General features: G+C 47.6%; 7 protein-coding genes across 8 annotated transcripts; 4 read left to right on the top strand and 3 right to left on the bottom strand.

Moving 5' to 3' along the window:
• Positions 1-913: 913 nt before the first annotated feature.
• FOXG_12116 (uncharacterized protein) lies at positions 914-2465 on the top strand (the record flags this gene model as incomplete). Its single annotated transcript, XM_018391844.1, has 6 exons — positions 914-940; positions 1000-1054; positions 1101-1687; positions 1732-1862; positions 1906-2154; positions 2199-2465. The coding sequence occupies 6 exons, from the start codon at positions 914-916 to the stop codon at positions 2344-2346; spliced, it is 1197 nt and encodes a 398-aa protein (XP_018250578.1). The 3' UTR covers positions 2347-2465.
• FOXG_12115 (uncharacterized protein) lies at positions 2228-4646 on the bottom strand. Its single transcript, XM_018391843.1, has 7 exons — positions 4007-4646; positions 3777-3959; positions 3392-3726; positions 3223-3347; positions 2882-3177; positions 2732-2833; positions 2228-2685 (listed from the first exon to the last, which is right to left on the bottom strand). Exons 1-7 carry the CDS (start codon positions 4422-4424, stop codon positions 2480-2482), a joined length of 1665 nt encoding a protein of 554 aa, XP_018250577.1. The 5' UTR covers positions 4425-4646; the 3' UTR covers positions 2228-2479.
• Positions 4647-5362: 716 nt separating this feature from the next.
• Positions 5363-7948, top strand: FOXG_17779 (uncharacterized protein). The gene is made up of 5 exons (XM_018397761.1): positions 5363-6525; positions 6585-6621; positions 6671-7136; positions 7183-7313; positions 7371-7948. The coding sequence occupies exons 1-5, from the start codon at positions 6382-6384 to the stop codon at positions 7646-7648; spliced, it is 1056 nt and encodes a 351-aa protein (XP_018250576.1). The 5' UTR covers positions 5363-6381; the 3' UTR covers positions 7649-7948.
• On the bottom strand, positions 7629-8992 carry FOXG_20674 (uncharacterized protein; the record flags this gene model as incomplete). Its single annotated transcript, XM_018400968.1, has 1 exon — positions 7629-8992. A coding segment is annotated over one exon (413 nt), but the record flags the coding sequence as incomplete, so codon positions are not given.
• A 1513-nt stretch (positions 8993-10505) lies between these two features.
• On the bottom strand, positions 10506-12880 carry FOXG_12112 (uncharacterized protein). Of its 2 annotated transcripts, XM_018391842.1 has the most exons (5): positions 12566-12880; positions 12256-12505; positions 12050-12204; positions 11576-11992; positions 10506-11524 (listed from the first exon to the last, which is right to left on the bottom strand). In XM_018391842.1, the coding sequence occupies exons 2-5, from the start codon at positions 12450-12452 to the stop codon at positions 10728-10730; spliced, it is 1566 nt and encodes a 521-aa protein (XP_018250574.1). In that variant the 5' UTR covers positions 12453-12505; positions 12566-12880; the 3' UTR covers positions 10506-10727. The 2 variants fall into 2 exon arrangements, with proteins under 2 accessions (XP_018250574.1, XP_018250573.1); XM_018391841.1 differs by having other exon boundaries at positions 12256-12880.
• A 516-nt stretch (positions 12881-13396) lies between these two features.
• On the top strand, positions 13397-14756 carry FOXG_12111 (uncharacterized protein). The gene is made up of 2 exons (XM_018391840.1): positions 13397-13786; positions 13833-14756. Exons 1-2 carry the CDS (start codon positions 13496-13498, stop codon positions 14727-14729), a joined length of 1188 nt encoding a protein of 395 aa, XP_018250572.1. The 5' UTR covers positions 13397-13495; the 3' UTR covers positions 14730-14756.
• Positions 14757-15765: 1009 nt separating this feature from the next.
• Positions 15766-17399, top strand: FOXG_12110 (uncharacterized protein). Its single transcript, XM_018391839.1, has one exon. It carries the CDS (start codon positions 15917-15919, stop codon positions 17345-17347), a length of 1431 nt encoding a protein of 476 aa, XP_018250571.1. The 5' UTR covers positions 15766-15916; the 3' UTR covers positions 17348-17399.
• The last annotated feature ends 945 nt before the right edge of the window (positions 17400-18344 follow it).

Below are 18344 nucleotides of genomic sequence, written 5' to 3'. Positions count from 1 at the left end.
TCTGGTCCATCGCTAGTCATTATCATGCAAAATAACATGTTTGTGGCCACCGGTAGCGCCAATAACACAAACTTGCGCCTTCGGGGCGCCACCGTGCTTCCATTACGCTACGAAGGGTCATCATTAAACATGGAGTAAATAATTTTGCAATTCTTGAATATCGCCTTATCTCTTAAGCTTAACCTCGCCTTGCGGCCACTTCGGGAACTAACCCATTCTGCTCTGAGGCAGCCTGAGGCCCAGGCCAGAAACCATTCTACTCTGTATCAGCCTTTTTGCAGCCAAGATGAGGCTAATACCAGTCTTAACGGCCATATTCGGCCTCACAGCACCGTCTTTTACTTTGTCTAACCATACAGCTAGCGCAAAGTCAACAATAGAAAGGGTATTCGCTGCCATCGGTGAAGAGGGGCTCTTGAAACTGCACAAAGTAACTTATGAATGCCAAAGGTAAATCCCATCCTCAATACATTCCAATCACGCTTACAAACTCAGAATATACCGTTCTCGCAGCCTTATGCAAAGTTATAACCTCATGCGCGCAGATGTATCAGCGGCAACATCCGGATCGCAAAACATCTCTTATGAAGTAGACTGGCCATTGATTCGGCAGCGTATTGACCGCCGTGTACAGCCTTCACGTGAGTACAGCATGCAGGCTTTGTCGCAGGAACTGACAACTTAGACTCGTGGGGATGGGCATCTCCTCAATTGGAGCCCTTGGAATTCTCTCTCGTGGTTCAAGCTGGCGAAGATGACTTTGCTTGCTTTGTTAAAGGGAACAACGAAGTCTTCCTTCCCCGGAACTCTACATCTGGTTGTGTAGATCGTATGATTTGATTCTTCGATCTAAGTGGGATGCTTGCTAATTTCCGAAGCTGCATTGGCTCATAATCTTGTTACTGAGGCTCTCATGATGTCTCCTGGTCTTGTTGAGCGGGTGAGTCGAGTACACAGTCGAACCTTCAGGTATCATGCTAATACATCAAGATTCGACAGTCGAAAAGTTCCGAAGAATACGAGGTTGATATCAATGGCATCAAGCTTCCGGCTGGTAAGTCCCCAGGCTTACATCCAAGCAGTTTGCTGAAAATAAGTAGTTTATAGCAATCTCGACAAGCTCCTCCTCATCGTCGACCCGGAGACATATCTACCATATATCATCCGCACGGAAGAACAACATCCGATCTATGGATATGCCACAAAGGACGTATACCTTTCAAACTACAAAGAGGTACAGGGAATCAAATTCCCCCACACTATTCAGACTATCTATAACTCATCTAGTCAACGGCTCGGCGTAGTTCTTGAAGACTTCGTTATTGACAAAATCAACGCTACAGCGGAATTCCCTAAAGACTTTTTCGATCCTGGTTCCGACGGACAGAACAGAATTATGCAAAAGAAGACTCTTGGTGTTCCGAGCGGTCTTGTCACAGATTACAGCACGAGTTTGCTCGGATCACCAGTCAAGAATGTCAGCGTTGATGCTTTGAAATCAATAAGGCCTGTTGATCTTCTTCAGCTGTACTGGCTTATCATCGATGATAGCCATGATCTTGGGTTCAAGCAGCTTATTATTGAGTTTGAGAATGAGGTTATTGTGTGCGATGCACCGCCCTTCTGGAGTGAGGCTGTCATGGAGTGGATAAAGAAGACTATTGGGAAGAAAGTTACCTACGTCGCGGTGCGTATATCATGCCATGATTTGTCAGTTCGCTAACAGTCTAGCCTACACATCATCACCGCGATCATAGTGGAGGGGTAGCCGATTACGTCCATGCTGGTGCCAAGTTGATCATCCCTGAGATGGCAGTGGATTACTGGTCCAGCGTCCCAGGGGCCCAGTTCATCACCTTCAAGTAGGTTGACCCTCCTTCATAGACTTTTGCTGACAGATTTTAGTCAAACACACCCTTACGTCCACCGCGACAATAAGATCCAGGCCTGGTTCAACTGGGCTGATCAAGCTCCTCATGCAGCTGACTGGACTTATGTAATGGTTACAGAGCATTGTCCTAATAAAGACTCACCTATTTTTGTGTTCGAGGCTGATACCTGGGAAGCTGGACTTAGTGTTGATTTGGGCAATCAGCAGCAGATGAGGCAGTGGTTGGATCAGACCCTAGATGATGGCCTTCCCAGATCTGCGACGTGAGTATTCCTGATCTTGACTGGATTTGGCTGACCGCCTATAGTGTGATGCCTACGCATGGTAAGATTACACCTTTGGAACAGCTGATCAACATTACAGCTTACCCTTATCCTGATTTTGACATTAGTCGCTGGAGGAAGCGTGCAGCGCTGTGTAATGAGTCGTCTGTGAAGAAGAATAAGGATGATTAATGATATGAGTTTCTGATTAGTCAGGTACTGCATCGGGTCCTACACGAGTAATACATTGTCTGGAGTTGAGAATCTACCCTTCAAACACCCTCTCCTCCTCAATCTCTTGCAAAATCGTCAACTAACAAATAATCTATGCTTTGCCGTTTTCACTGGCCCTTGGTGTGAATACCATATCCAACCTTGGCAGTTCCAAAGTATAACAATCCCTCAAGCCATCGATGAAAGCCTGTGGATTAGTACCTGGTGCAAAAGCAATATCATATCGTGACAGAATATCCATGAGAACGTAACGCATCTCCATAAGACCAAGTTGCTTTCCGGCACAAACGCCACGGCCTATCTTGTCAGCTACTTCCTACGGTCCAGATAATAAGAGACGTACCAGTTGAAAATGGTGCATAGACAGAAGCATCCTTGATCAGCTCGGGCTTAGTTGTCCATCGCTCGGGAATAAACTCATTCGGCTTCTCGAAGCAGCGCTCATCTATTACCAGTCAGCAACAATGCCATACCAGCTAATTATTAACCATACCTCTATACATAGTGTAAGAAGGGTTATGTAAAATGGTATCCCCAGGTATGTAAACACCATCAATTTCCATTCCTTCCGGTGGTGTCATCCTTGGAAGGCCTGACGGGACAACCGGATAGAGACGAAGAGACTCGTCGATACAAGCTTGTAGATACTGTAGCTTGCCTAGCGAGATTAGGTCAGATTCCTCATGCGTATTCTTGTAATCGTCAATCTCGGCTTGGAGTTTAGCTAGCACATCAGGGTGTAACGCAAGATTGTGGAGGAGACAAGTCGTGGACGAGGAAGTGGTGTCACTGAGATGTTAGCGCGATACCTCTACCTCCAAAGTCTAGTCTTACCTGCCCGCGATGACAATCAGATGAGCGTCGCCGCAAAGGTTATTGTAATCTTGCTCTGTTGGTTTCTCAATCGCATCGTAATCCTCCAGAATGCAGGTGAACACATCTGGTTCCTCCGGTGTATCCTACTCCGATCAGCAATGGCCTGGCTCACTCCCAACATACGTACCTTTCGTCGGGTCTCAACTTGGTTCCTGATAAAAGCCTGGAAGGATAGATAGGAACTGTTTATGATTGGGATCGCAGTAACAAGAGGGAAGAACCAAATGAGTCGTCGAAACGCGCCCAAAAGACCTTGTGACTTGTGGGATTCTGTGAAGAACTTGTGTTCTACGCCATTTTCAAGCATATTGAAACTCTTTCCAAAGGCTAGATCTCCCATGATGTCGAAAGTGTAGAAGTTGACCCATAGAGATACGTTGAAAGGTTTGCCTTTCATATCGTCGATGCGATCGGTGAGAAGTTTAGTGTACTTGAGGACTCGGTGTTCGTAGTCTTTAAGTGCTATGGCTTGTGAGATTTAATCGTCTGATGTAGGGCGGAGGGCTCTGTACCTTTTGTAGTGAACGCCCTGTCCCAGGCTTTGCGACGGTTTGCATGTTGTCTTTTGCGTCGCTCGGCGAGGAGATTTGTCCACGGATGAGAAATACCATAGAAAGGCGATTTAGTCACTGGTGACGCGGTAGCGTGAATGACACGGAACGAACTTGGCGTTGCGATTGAGATCTCAGTGGGCCCTTGAAAATATTAATCGAGAGATTATTTGTAGTTCGTATGAGCATACCAATTCTCACAATATCTCCGTACTTCTCATGAAGTTTCTGGACTTCGAGATACATATGCTCTTCATCAACCACAAGATAAGTAGGATAGAAAGCTGAGAGGCGTGCGAGAAATGGACCGGGGAAGCGGTTCAGTCGGTGAAAGAATGCTCGGTACACCAGGATACTAATTGTGAGCCCTGTAGCAAATGATGCGAACCATTTGTTGGTGACTGATAGAGCTTGCCAGACTGACAATGAGTAGAGTTGGGCGAGAAACAATGAGACAGTGACCTCATACGTTGCCCATGCCTTTATGAGCTTGACGGTCCAGAGGTCCCATTCTCCTTTACGTAGAACAAAGACATGTACGAGCACTCCAAGGAGGAACGCGGCGCCAAAGGCCTGCGGAGTCTCAAGGTGAGCTTCAGTCCACAGCATACTGGCGGTAAACGTATTGCGCAAAGCAGGGTGCGACAGCAGGAAACCACTTCCATCTCTGAGACACTGCCAGCTTCTTGTATCCAACCTCCGCTCACGGGTCCAGGTTCTAATGACGAAATAGGTTGCAGGAACTTTTGGAGACCGATATTGTTTACAGGTTGTTGTCAAAAAGGGGGTTGCAGTGAGCGCCTCGGCGAATTACCAGCCAGCGAATACGCTTATTCAACGTCTGTTTAATCCCTTTGTAGGCCTATGCAGCGCGCTCGGCATAATGTCTTGGCTAAATTACATCAGTGCATGCTTTACCGGCGGGTGATGTGATGGCCTTCTGCAGGATAACTGATATCATTGCTTTGCGATTGGGCTGCAAGCGGACATGCTGCATGGCTATTTGCATATACAGCGGCCGCTAGATGCTCGAAATGGGCGTGCAGCCGAGACATGATGTGAGGATTTGCAGATCTGGATAATCCTTCCGAAAGTCAACGGCGGGAGAAGAGACAACATTGACACTCCGGTCCGCTTCATAAGGTAGTTTGTTCAGCAATCGGTACTTTGTATTGCCGGTCTTCGGCGTATCGTGTTGTGAAACATTTCATGTGAAGACAGTGAAGATGCATGAGGGCGGCGTAGAAGGCCCCAGACACCAAAGACGCGTTCAGAGAGTACGTTCTGTTTAGGTCATTTCCTAATCCAGCGTCGCAGAACACGACTACAAATTGCCACTTGGCAGCCCGATTTTGACTATAGCACACTTGATTGGCTCGCACTGTCGCTCCGGAGGATCGGATGTTGTCTACTCCGTTACACAGTACTATTCAACCTTGGGACGCATTGAAATGATACGAGGCACTCAATGCCATTGGTTGTAGTCATTATTCGCTATCCAATGGGCCTGTATGACAGGAAACGGGGTATTTCATGACTGGCTCAAGAAGCAATAGAAGATCAAATAAGGTGCTGATATCTCACTTTTATTTCAGGACGTCAGTTCCTGCGAATCATATCAGTCAACCACCAGGTTAGCGCCGGCTCCGATTGTCAGCACTGTTGTGCTACCGAGAGCCATGCAGCACTTGAAAGAATTTTAGCAAATGTTCCGGCGGGGAACCTTCACGAAAAGATTTTCTCCATCCTCGGAGCCCAGAATTGCGCTTTTATGAACCGGGTGCTGCAGGTCAACTGGCGGCAGTTGTCAACGGTTGTCGAAAATCCTTGGTGTTAATGAGACTGCGGCTTAAAACTTCGCCTATGATTGATTAATCACGAATTGAGTTTCAATCCATTAAGTGAAGTCGATAACTTGGCATCGTAACTAACCAAAAGCCGTTTAGCTAAGAGTCTCCACGGAGATAGCGATTTATGATCACCACGGAGCATCACGGCTCAACCTCCGACCCAAAGAGGGGTTCAACATCACAGAACCTTGGTGACCAATTGACAGATGGAACCCCTTCGCAAAAAGCATCATTACAACCATTAGAAAAGCCACGAAAGTTATTTTTTCTTGTAAGTAATGGTCTGAAACTCTAGAGTCTCAAAATATTAACCAATTCGTATCTTTCGTGAACTTTGAAAGCCATCGGGTTCCCCTCCGATATGAGCTAAACCTCACTGGCTCTCAAACTCCGTCTTTCTGCGGATCCCTGAACCATAACGGGCCCTAAACCCCGGATTTTCCTCCACCAGCGATGGTACCTTTAAATCTGGTCCCGAGAGTTCGGCCTCCCAACGGCGAGGCTTTTTCAGAAGACTAATGATGACCTTTTCCCCTCCTGTTTTTGGTTCCCCACTTCTAAAACGGCCGAGGCAGAGATAAGAACGACTTCTCCTCTTTTCATCTCGTCATTTGCTTGAGGGCTCTGGTTTTGGGCTGTCCGAGCAGTCTGGATGACCAAGATGAGCTTACGACCGTTGTAGACGTACGGTAAACAATAACGACGGACTCGAAGTCATGGCCGGGCTGCAGCCCGATATCTATGCAGCCATCAGCATCACTTGGGTCGCGGCCTTTCTTGCCCTTGGTCTACGACTCAAAGCGCGGCGAATGACCAAGATGAACCTATGGTTCGACGACTATTTCGCCGTCATTGCATTAGTAAGATTGCATTGAGCAACGCTATGAACTAATGCGCACGTGCTAAACGTTCATCGTAGCTCTTCGTATCGAGTTACTGTTCTGTCACGATCTACTGTACGCACGACATCTTCCAACTCCGATCGCAGTCGCTTACTTCGTCTAGGGACGCATAGTTACAAACTCGGACAATCCATCCTCACGATCGAAGATACCATCGAAGCAAACCGTATTCAAGACCGATCGCGACTTTTGCTCTGGATCTGCGAACTCCTCTACGCCTCATCGATCGCCTTTTGCAAACTCAGTATTCTCTGCTTTTACTGGCGCGTCTTTCAGTATACATCGATTCGATATGCAATCATTATCTTGCTTATCGCCGTCAGCATATGGATAACTATTCGGACGTTTATGGTCATCTTTCACTGCGTACCAATTCGAGCATATTGGGATAAGAGCATACAAGGTGCCAAATGCCCGTTTAACGAAGCGAATTTCTTCTTTGCTACAATTCTCATACACACCACGATGGATTGCGTTATCTTGATTTTACCTGTCATCGAAGTTATGAAGATGACACTACCTTTATCGCAAAAGTTGGCCGTTGTTGGACTTTTTACATCTGGAACCATGTACGTTGAGCTTCTCTTCGTAATTTGCTGGTCTAACGCCGTACAGAGTATGCGTTGCGTCGATATTTGTTTTGGTGCATTCGAAATTATATAACCCTCGAACCGACGACATTCCGAAAGATATGGCACAGAGCATGATGTGGGCAGCCGTCGAGATAAATATGGCCGTTTTCTCCGGTACGGACTGACCTCCTTTCCCACTTCACCAAGATCCGTTGCTGACAGATGTTGTAGCTTGTCTGCCTATGCTACGACCCATTTTTCGTCACTTTCTTCCAGGACTCTCGACGACGGAAGAGTCAGCCCAAGCGCCGATCAGTTTACCAAACGTTGTTCTACCGGGGGTAAGGCTCGCGGAAACGAGATCAAAGAAACGGGAGTCTCGGAGGTCAGGCATGTCTCATGGGCTATATGATCCGGAGTTGGGTGTCTTTCATGGATTTTCGGATATATCAAGCATCAGAAGCGTGGCGTCTAGGTCAGACAGCGACTCAACGCCAGGGAACAAATAATATTAATAACATCTTCACATTTCGAGCCTCGTCTTTCTTACGGCTCATCACTTCCGATCAAACTCGAGGAACAGTAATGGTCCAGCGTGATAGTTATTTTTTTCTTGTAATAATTATATCTTCAACTTTTGGAGGACTTTTACTATCAATATGCCGAGCTAGTTTGTGAACATCTTCGGCGGGATCGATACTCTAACCCATGTCGAATGAGGAGCAAAGAAGAAACGGATGTCTTCCATACTCGCCCCTACCAGCTGCTCGTTTTTGTATGCAATCTGAAACCCACTTCATCCTCGCAGGACTTGGAGTTCGCTTGCTCGCACTTATCCCGTTCGCTTCCTGTGAGTCCTTCTAAAGTGGTGAACCGCTACCAAGTTCGCATTACATGTTAAAGCGTCCTGAGAGCATTGCCTTGTCTTCCAGTGGCTCCAAAACACCCGCCGTGATGTTTGGACTTCGTGCATGTATCCTGTAGATGTAGCTTGCGTCCTTGTGGAGTAGCTATAACTCCTGGGTCGTATGGCGGTGAAACTGGTGCCCTCTACTTATTGACAGCTGATGTTTGCATCGCGTGCCTTGATAGCGGTATCGAGGCGGTAAGATCGATCTTGGCTATGCTTCGTATTGTTTTGTAGTATTTGTGAGGGGGTATTGCGGTCATCTGAGTTCGATGTCGGAAAGATGGCATGGTTATCGTCATGTATGGATTATGGTTTAGAGAAGCAACTCAGCCTCCAACCGTGTCCATCTCTTCTTCCCCCATCAAGCTCGGGCGGTATTAACTTCGTTTCAACCTCACTCCTGAGATCTTTCATCGCTGTCCGACAGGCCATCAATAACAGCCCAAGTCGTCGCAGCTTCTGTAAGCCGGCTCATCGATCGTAAATTCTTTATAGCCACGTGCAACTTTGATGCTATGGCTTCGTGAATCTTAGAATTGTGGTGGAGTCGAGGGTATCAAGGTTCGCCCAACTTTCAAAGTCCCATAAGCTGGTGAGAATATGAGGGCGTAGATATGGATGACGAGGCCGACAAGTACAAGAAGTATCATGGCAAGGACGACGCCTTTTTGTCGGCTAAGTCGGTCGAAAGTAATAATGTCCATCTTGAATATCGAGCGCGGTATCGGTATGATCTGTTTTGTCGTACAGGGAATACAAGAGACGAAACGAGAGAACGGTTGGCTGGCAGATTTCTTGGGGCCAAGACAACCTTTTGTAAGAATTGGGAAATTGGGTTTGGGCTTACTGTCTCCAGTTCGTGTCATTTCCAATAGCGGCACAGCCCAGAGGGACCTACCAAGTGGAAATGGAGATGTTGGTTGGTTGCGATGTGGAGACATGGAGGACCCTTTGTTGAGGCTAATTGGATTTATCGTAAGTCTGAGACAGGGATCTCTTCTGACATTGGTCAGACGGGACCAGCACTTGAACCGTACATCCGACGCGTACTAGAAGGTACAATTCTCCGACTAACTCTCCATTGTGGTTAATCTTCACTGTAACCTTAAAGTCAATTACTTGAGCCTTCTGGACTATGATCTACATAGGGTACGACGCATGTTGATGTTCTGTTCAAGGTTCTGAAACAGCAGTGACGAGCCCAACTCTTCAATGCCCCTGGTAAGTAGGATGAATGTCAGATGACATTGATGACAACATCAGTCCGAGCGTGCATCTTGGACAGTCCCAACTGCAGCTGAATGTCCCATTTACGAGAAGTCATGTCAAGGCCAATGAATCTATCCCTGGTGGTCACATGCGGCACAGTCTTAAAAGGACATCATCACTCTTCTCTGCTTATTCCCATCAAGACAACATTGCATCAACGGAGCGCTTTGCTTGGCATTCTGATCAATTTGGCTCAGCGAGGAACCGAAGAGGAAGATTTTACGTGCCCCTGCATTTGACTCCGCTCAGGTCGCTTGCAGTGCTGTCATTGCGATGGATCATCCTGTGTTCTAGAACGGCCATTTATGGGACGGAGACCTGATCTAGAATGTGCCAAGAAGTGTTGGTCGTTAGTTTACAGCTGTTGGCTGAGAATTGGACCCTGCTAACAGACCTGTTATCGATGTCGGTAAAAGACAGTGGAGACGCTAACAGAAATGTTAGCACCAACAGTCAATAGTTACCAAATAGTTACGGAGTGCCCGGGAAGCAGCTGAAGTCTGTATTGAGCAATCTAACTTAGAGGCTGTCCAACTTGAGGAAAGTGATATTGCAAGTCCCGTTTTGAGCCCCAATAGCGCACCAGTCCGTTCTTAATGTGTTGCGTCAAAAAATGCTTACTGTTCAAGCACTCAGCAGATGGAGAGGGAGTACCCGCTAATCCCTGTTGTTTACCGCCTATTTCACCGGGTTGCCAATCGCGTCTCGGCTCGGGACGCGCTTCTGAGCTAACTACCCTGTATCTGAGCATCTCGGTATCAAAAAGTTATCACGTTACCTACGAGAGGAAGAATGTCTCAAATCGTTTGTGAGATCGTTTCCAGATCATCTCGCAAGGCTAAAGTGAGTACTCTGAGGATTTATGTCGTGTTTTAGACTGGCATAGGCAATACATAGAAGATGGTATGCCGACATGGCTTCGCGATGTGTTAATTGGACCCTCTGGGAATCAGCGTTCTGGCAAGTGTTAGTTAGAGAAGAGAAAATATCAAGTCTTATATCTCAAAAAAACATCATTCTGTAGCCATTTATTTAGTCTTCACGTGGTTTTTCCACACCCAGTTTTATTCAGTGATGATGAGGAGGAAGAATGAAACCAATCATCGGCAAAGCACATGGGCATGTCTCGGCAGAGACCCAATGTTACACGGCGAAGCAATGGATGGGGTTTGTACGATTGTGACCAAACTTAAACGCAATACAGTGAGTAGCATGATACCATGACTAGCAAGAATTACTTCATATGAGCACAAACATCAGTGGCATGTATGAGCCATGAGCTGCGAACCTCAAGTGGCACTAAAGAAGTCAGGAGAAGCCAGTCAGCATCTCGAAAACTAATTTGGTCAAAGAAGGTCCATTATTCTATCTTGTGTGTATGTGAATACTCATGCGTCCATTCCTCATGATCATTCGGATGCGTTGGCAACCACAAACTCAAGGATGGTCAAGTTAGGGCCATTCCAATGATTTCTAGCATGTGTAAACCACAAACCAACAGCGATAGCAAGGACGGCTACCATGACCGGGCCGCAGTAATTCATGTTCTCGCCAGTGACTGGGAGAGTTGATGGGAAGGGGAGGAAGATAATGACGTAAAGGGTATAAACCAGAGCAAAGACGTTGACAGGAAGGCCGAAACGACCAAGGTTCCACTCTCCAAGCTTGATGGTAGATCCCGAGAGACGAACGTAGATGATACTGGCAATGGCGATAGCGTAGCTGAGGTACAGAGCCAAAGATGAGAGAGATGTAATGGCACCGAAAGCAACGTATGAGGTGTTGCCAATGTTGAGAAGGTTCAGAGCGCAGACGAGGAAGACAGTGAGGATGATAGAGCGGGTAGGTACGCGATGAGTAGGGCTGACATACGCAAAGTAAGCAGGCATACCACCATCACGAGACCAAGCCCACGTCAAACGAGACACAGAAGCAATGTTGGCGAGGTTGACACTGAACGATATGATGAAAAGACCAGCTATCATGGCAGTGGTGGCTTTGTTGGAGCCAGTCACGTTGAGGAGGATGGCCTGGATCTGGCTGGGTTGCTCAAGCATGTCTTCGACGGAGCCCATGGCGGAGATGAGAACGTTGACCATGATGAAACCCAGGACGCCGTTCATGAAGATGGACCAGAACATGGCGCGAGGGACGGCAGACTTGGCCTTTCGAGTCTCCTCGGACATATGGATAGCACTGTCGAAGCCTGCAAGCAGTTAGTGAGATCATGGCGGCGAGGGCTCCCAAAGGATCTTACCAGTGAAACTCCATACGCAAGTCAGCATGCCCAGGTTCCATGCAATGTACTCATTGTCCCATCCGGAAGAGATGTTGCGCTGCAGCCAGAAGGACGAAGGGTTTCGAGGGCCCATGACAACAAGAACAACGACAAAGATGACGAAAAGGCAGACGTGAAGAACACCAGCGACAAGCTCCACCCAAGGAATAAGCTTGAAGGCGTAGACGTTCATCAATCCATGCACCAAACACATGGCGATGACAAGAACGGAGGTATGCCATCCACCAGCGACATAGCTGGGATGGTTGATGCTGATCATCGACTCGAGAAGAATGATAGTGACGTTGGCAATAGCAGCCAGCAAAGACACATAGCCGAACCAAGTAGACCATCCCTGGATCCAAGTCGCGAATCGCTTCACCGATTGAGGTGCCACTATTTAGCAGGTTAAGGTCTCGTTCGTTATTGCAATCAAGCAGGCAAATCACTCACTGTAATATGTCCAGTGATACTGCGCGCCAGCGACTGGTTGAATGGAAGCCATTTCTCCCAACGACGCAGCCTGGGAGATGGCGCCGAAGAAGACGATGATGAAGCTAAACAGGAACGTTTGCGGTCCGCCATTGAAGAGGGCAAAGTACATGTTCCTACCAATATCAGCATCCCTGCGACCGTAGAATGGGGAAAGGTTAACTTACGAGCACATTCCCTCCCACAATGCCATGTACGTCAACGAAAAAGCAAAAAGCTGCGAAAAAGAAAACACCTTGCGCGTTCGTGTAACATTGTAGATGTTGGAGTCCTCAGGCGGCCTGGCTGAAGCGTCAACGCTCACAGGAATAGGCTGCTGCTTGCCCGAGGCTTCCAACTCAATGCTGTTACTGCCGTGCGACATCGTGAACCCAGAATATGCGAGCGATATTGAATGCAGGAACACGAACCAACAAACTTCGGGGTCTGGGTATAAGCAGATCCTCAGGTATAAAAATGCCAGCACGAGTTACCTACAAAGTGGACCTATCGGGGAAATGCGAACGAGCTATTGCCTGAAACAAGTAAAGAACCTCTGGCATCAAAGTTGAGCGACAGATCCTTAACGGATGGATGGGAGTTAGGCGAGGCGAGATTGCCGCGAATAAGGCCGGCAATGAAATCGAACGATTTTGTCTAAGGATTGTGGCGTCGAAGATCATTTCTCGTTAGGAAATATTCGTGGAACCGCTTGAGATGCAACGCCAAGTGGACTCGAAGGAATATTGCTAGCAGGGACCAGGCTTTATCAACCAACAGCCACGACAGATATCATATTTTCCTGTTCTCTTTCTCTTTTTGTTATGATCAGTAATGAGTGAAGAGGGAAAGGAAAAGAGAGAAGAAAGGTTGCATTGTTTGGCTTACTACTCCGCATATCTTGCTGAGCAAGAAGCAGGGATTGTAATAGTCATCACCAGGCTGCATAGATCGACGAGACATTCACCATCTCATAGGCCACATCACACAATAACAAATCTCCACTTGAAGATGGTGGAAAAGTGGACAGCACTCAAGAAGCTTGAAACGGGGGTGCCCAGTGGTCCGAGACAGAGTAGATATCCCGGTTTCTGGAACATGAGAGGACCGCATCGCAAGCTGCTGACTTCAACGACTCGGACAAATTTTTACTACAGCTGAAGAAGTCGAAACACGGCAAGATCATGCAATCCTGGCGTTCCATTCATGGTTCATCGTGTATGTATGTCTTAATTTAATTACCTGGTCGTTGACATTCATGCTGTCACCTTGCCCAATGCAACTCTATTTATTTGACAGCCCCGAATGCTACGCTCTCCCCATCTGCTCGGTCCGCCCTTGTTGTATCCTTAAAGACAACTCGTTGGTCCCTTGCTTTAGATTAAAGGTCGCTGAGACCTCTGAAGGGTATCGAATACTACGCAGACGATGGACCAAGTATCGCAAGCGGCTCCGCCGTTTTATCCGTTGACGGAAAGTAACCATGCTGCACTCGTTGTCATCACAGCTGTGATATTCTTCATCTACGCGATTCTCGGTATCATTGGGAAGTTAATCATTCGGTTGAATATCACGTCTATGAAAGATTTTGACGTGGGGTTGTTGATTGCTGCACTGTTGTATTTCATACAAACGGCCTGTGTTATTGCTGCTTGTAGTCATGGACTTGGTGAGCATCGCGATGATCTCTCCGATGGGAACTTTGGTCGCTTCAGCAAGGTTAGTGTTTTTCTGGTGTGTAGGGAATCTTGCTAATGTGTTATAGCTGATGTATGCATCACGAATATTCGGAATTCTTGTTCATGCGACGACGAAGGTCTCACTTGGGCTTCTTATTCGACAGATCGATCGACAAGGTGGACTTAATACTGCGAATATGATCCTTGGTGGAGTTGTCATTGCGTGGGCTATCTCTGGCGTATTTGCGACCGCTTTCCAATGCCCAATGCCGGAGCCGTGGCTTGCAGAGAACACAACGCAGTGTCCAAACCAAGGGCCGATCTTTTTGTACAACAGTATCATGATCATCCTCACAGACATCGCTCTGTGCATTCTCCCGGTCGCAATGATGTGGGAAGTCCAGACCTCAATACGAAGAAAGATTATTGTCATGGCGCTCTTCGGCACGCGACTCATCGTTCCGATCATCACGATACCCGAGCTCGTCCACGCACGATACATGTTTGGCGACTCAGACGATGTTACATGGCAAGCTGTCTCAATGGTGATCTGGGGTCAAATTGCCCTCGGTCTCTCAGTAATCACAGTCTGCATCCCCAGTCTCAAAGGCGTAATCGACAGTCTACTCGGCTCTACTGCAGTCGCAGCCATAAACACTCCCTACGAACTCAAAGACAGCGGCAACGGAACCGGTCTCGAAATGACAGCCCTATCAGACTCACGAACGAAACAAACATCCAAGCAGGGCAGCGGTTTAGGCAGTGCTCTACGAAGGCATTCAAGACCAAGGCATAACGATCAACCAATGTGGCGAAGGGACGTTATGGGGGAGGTACGAACGGAAATAGCGAGCGGAAGCGATAGCGTGAGGAATTTGACGGAGGGTGTTATGGTGAATCGGGATTTCGAGGTATCTTACGATGATAGACATACTTCGCGGGCGGATTCTATGGGATCTAGTGAAGGTGCATATCGGATGTAGGGCAGTCAGCGTTAGTGATGATAATGGTACTATTCCTTGTCTTAATTTGTGTCTTATGATTTACAAGGCTCAAACATCGGAGAATTAGCTCCTCCTTGTCTCAGCCGCACCGCATCCACGGTCGCGGGCGCAAGACGGTAGATCTGAGCTTCTTCAGTTCCCTTCTCCCGCAGGATTCACTAGCGTACTCGGTTGGAACAAGTGTCGAACGAAGCAAAACCACCGACACTCGAATGAGAAATCAAGTAATGGATCGGCTGCACCCGGTACATCCCCCAGTCGCTGAAGATAAACTGGATCCAGGGGTTGTTGATATGTCCGTTGTGGCTTGCGACTCGCTGGCTGGGAATTAACGCCAAGGTTATCTTCGGCCCACTTGGTCTTGTAACGGATCAAGAGGGCAGACTTGCGGGCCGGACCCTTAGCTCCCCGGCCCCTGAGAGACTTACAGTGGCTTGAACTAAAGATCAAGGTCTTAGCCACTGTGACATGATGCTGACATTTCAATATTCTCTTTTCTCGTTATCTGGCGGTCAACGTTTTGTGAAATTAGTTGTGTAACATCGTTAGAGAACTTGGTTACAACGTGTTGATAAAGTTCAATCAAATTAAACTGCCGAGCGCCATTTTCGGTGCTCGTATAAGATCGTCCACTCTGCGCGATACCTCCAGGTGCCGTGAGTGGGGGTTATAGAGGGTTATCCACTAATGCCACTTGTTTAGCCACTGTAATCCACTCTTCAAATGGTCGGTTGGGGCTGGTCAGAGCATGAATTAGTACGTAACGAGGAATCTCTTGATGATGGAACTATATCCTTGTTCCTTGCTGATGACTCCTCTTCGCTATGCTTTTCGTGGCAAGACATGCGAATGGATGAGACGAGTTCTACAAGATGGAGTTATGGAGTTTGTGGGATCATTATTTGTACATTGGTGGATTTTGGCCACAGATGCAATCGTGTTTCCGTGCAGCGTTTTTATGAACGCTGCAACCGATCATTTGCCTGTGTTGCTGACTCAATATTGTTAAAGTCATTCTTCTTCCCCGCCCGGGATCGGATAAGATTCGTTAACCAACTGCCATATTTGGATCTGTGAGTCAAAGCAACTATACGCTATGTAAACCTCATAGCGTCAGGTATCTTGAACAGCATTTCTCCAAACAAAATATTTATGATCAATTGATAATGACTTCCCACGACGAAGAGGCCCGCAATGAAGCGGCCCCATTGCTGCAAAACAATGAAGAAAGATCTGTCTCAGAAAGGCCAACGAACGACTGGTGGGCTGAGCTATCGCTCATTACACGCTATACAGTCCCTCTGGTAGCAACATATCTACTTCAATACTCATTTAGCGTCATCACAACAACAGCAGCTGGTCACCTCAGCCCTGATGACTTGGCTGCTGCTGCAATTGGCGTCACGACCATGAACATCGCTGGTCTCGCTCTCTACGAAGGAATGGCAACAGCTCTCGACACCCTCTGTGCGCAAGCGTATGGGGCTGGAAACAAGACGGGTGTTGGCTTGCATGTCCAGCGTATGCTTCTTCTCATGACAGTATTTACTATCCCTGTTGCTGCAGTTTGGATATGTTCTCCGGCATTCTTGACTCTCATCCTTAAGCAAGAACATCTCGCCGTCAAAGCGGGTTCATTCCTCCGAGTCAGCATCCTTGGTATCCCCGGCTATGCCTCATTCGAGGCCCTAAAACGCTTCCTCCAAGCTCAAGGCGACTTCAACACAGGCATGGCAGTCTTAGTGATCTGCGCCCCCATAAACGCCCTCCTCAGCTGGCTCTTCGCCTTCAAGCTCAACCTCGGTCTCGAAGGCGCCGCTCTCGGCGCAGCAGTAGCCAACACCCTTCGCCCAACCCTCCTTCTCATTTGCATCTTCTTCAAAAAGTCAACCCACGAATGCTGGCCCGGCTTTACGCGTCGTGCGATGCAGGGCTGGGGACCCATGGTTCGGTTATCTGCAGCCGGATCGGCTGTCACGTTGGCGGAGTGGGCTGCGTTTGAGATCATCACCGTTAGCACGTCATATATGAGCACGATTCATCTCGCTGCACAGACGATCTTGACTACTACTTCGATTGTGATGTGGCATATTCCTTTTTCGCTTGGTGTTGCTGTTAGTACCAGGATTGGGCATTTGATTGGTGGTGGACACGTTACTGCTGCGAGACGGATTACGATTCTTTATGGTATCATGTTTGTTGTTTTGGGATTCTTTGATGGTGCTGTTTTGTTCTCGTTGAGGAATTACATTGGGCCTTTCTATGCGAGCGACGAGGAGGTTCGGAAAATTGTTACGAACACTATGCTTGCCGTTGCGGGCTTTCAGGTCGTCGATTCGATTGTTTGCGGATGCAATGGTGTTCTCCGTGGATTGGCCAAACAATCTGTGTCAGCGTGGGTTGTGTTCTTCGTCAACTACTTTGCCGCTGTTCCCATCGCACTCTGGTTAGAATTGGGTCCTTGGAACCTGGGCCTGAATGGTGTTTGGTCTGGAATGATAGGTGGTTCTGGAGTTATCGCCATTATTGAGGTGATATACATGACCAGAGTTGATTGGAGAAGTTCAGTCGAGATAGTCAAGTCAAGAGAGGATTAGCTTCTCGACTTTGTGATTCAACATCAATGCAATCTTTTCAACGTCTTATTCAGAGCTTCCCAGACTCACTGCAACAAAAGCTTCATCGTGTCACATGCAACGTCCGGAACCGAGCATCATGGTAATAGCTCAACGCCCTATGATCGGCATAGTTTGTTGTTTCCTCGCTCCTCATCCTCGCCACTTCTCTCAATCAGCTTTCATCTAATCACGCGACCCATTCCTGTAATTTGATCGTCGCTATGTCCACGTGGTACATAACCCTTCCCAACATTAGGGGATATATCGTCACCGGTGACAGATCCTTGGGTCGGGGCGCGTGGGGTTCTGAACCTCGCCAATCTTCCGATCTGCATTAGATGCCTCACACCAGACCCAACGAGAACATAGCCGCGGTACTTGGTGCGTTGGCATCATTCGCATGAGTGACTTCTCGGGTCAAAGGAATAAAGTGCAAGTTGACCCCGCTCGATTACATGCTAAAAGGCGTAGTCATACTGCATGTTTGATTCCGTCATCTTTTAGCATCCTCCGAGAATCGGCCATTGGTTTTGCTGGCCAACTTCCAAATCAGGACATGAGGGTTGCTTAAAGTGCAAATGCCCAACACCAGTAATTCTATCTCACTGCCGACAGCCTCGAATCTCTTTTCGAAGTAGAGAAACATGGGTAAAAGTGTCGTTGCGTGTTACCTTCTCCTTTGGGCCCCTACGTTGTCTCTTTTCGCATTTTCGTACTCTCGAAGACAGCAAATTTCAGGTCCCTAGATTGCACAAGATTTCCTCTTTTCGATGGTCAAACCTTCACTGCATTTTAGAGTCAAAACCCTCTCCAATCAATCTAAGCTTAAAACAAGGCGGACCCTTTTCAGCCCTAAACTGTGAGCTGGCAGTGTTGTCATTAGCGCCGGAGTCACTGAGTTGTCCCCGAGAGCGGACCGATAGCTCATAATATCAAACTACGACGATCGCACATCTAATATTGAAATTCGCCCCCT

This window comes from Fusarium oxysporum, chromosome 13 (genome assembly GCF_000149955.1).
Source record: "Fusarium oxysporum f. sp. lycopersici 4287 chromosome 13, whole genome shotgun sequence".
In the NCBI taxonomy this organism is placed as follows: Eukaryota; Fungi; Ascomycota; class Sordariomycetes; order Hypocreales; family Nectriaceae; genus Fusarium; species Fusarium oxysporum.
The sequence above is the reverse complement of the archived record's forward strand: the minus strand, read 5'-3'. Positions and strand labels throughout refer to the sequence as shown.

Excerpts from the sequence above, each read along its gene's own strand:
- FOXG_12112 (XM_018391841.1), bottom strand. The coding sequence starts at position 12,452 with ATGTCGCACGGCAGTAACAGCATTGAGTTGGAAGCCTCGGGCAAGCAG. Across the intron at positions 12,205-12,255 it reads TTGTGGGAGGGAATGTGCTC|GAACATGTACTTTGCCCTCT; the intron begins GTAAGTTAACCT and ends TGATATTGGTAG. Across the intron at positions 11,525-11,575 it reads TTGCGTATGGAGTTTCACTG|GCTTCGACAGTGCTATCCAT; the intron begins GTAAGATCCTTT and ends AACTGCTTGCAG.
- FOXG_12115 (XM_018391843.1), bottom strand. The coding sequence starts at position 4,424 with ATGCTGTGGACTGAAGCTCACCTTGAGACTCCGCAGGCCTTTGGCGCC. Across the intron at positions 3,727-3,776 it reads CAGGGCGTTCACTACAAAAG|CACTTAAAGACTACGAACAC; the intron begins GTACAGAGCCCT and ends CACAAGCCATAG. Across the intron at positions 2,686-2,731 it reads CTATGCACCATTTTCAACTG|GCCGTGGCGTTTGTGCCGGA; the intron begins GTACGTCTCTTA and ends CTGACAAGATAG.
- FOXG_12111 (XM_018391840.1), top strand. The coding sequence starts at position 13,496 with ATGGACCAAGTATCGCAAGCGGCTCCGCCGTTTTATCCGTTGACGGAA. Across the intron at positions 13,787-13,832 it reads ACTTTGGTCGCTTCAGCAAG|CTGATGTATGCATCACGAAT; the intron begins GTTAGTGTTTTT and ends AATGTGTTATAG.
- FOXG_17779 (XM_018397761.1), top strand. The coding sequence starts at position 6,382 with ATGGCCGGGCTGCAGCCCGATATCTATGCAGCCATCAGCATCACTTGG. Across the intron at positions 6,526-6,584 it reads ATTTCGCCGTCATTGCATTA|CTCTTCGTATCGAGTTACTG; the intron begins GTAAGATTGCAT and ends CGTTCATCGTAG. Across the intron at positions 6,622-6,670 it reads CTGTTCTGTCACGATCTACT|GGACGCATAGTTACAAACTC; the intron begins GTACGCACGACA and ends TACTTCGTCTAG.
- FOXG_12110 (XM_018391839.1), top strand. The coding sequence starts at position 15,917 with ATGACTTCCCACGACGAAGAGGCCCGCAATGAAGCGGCCCCATTGCTG.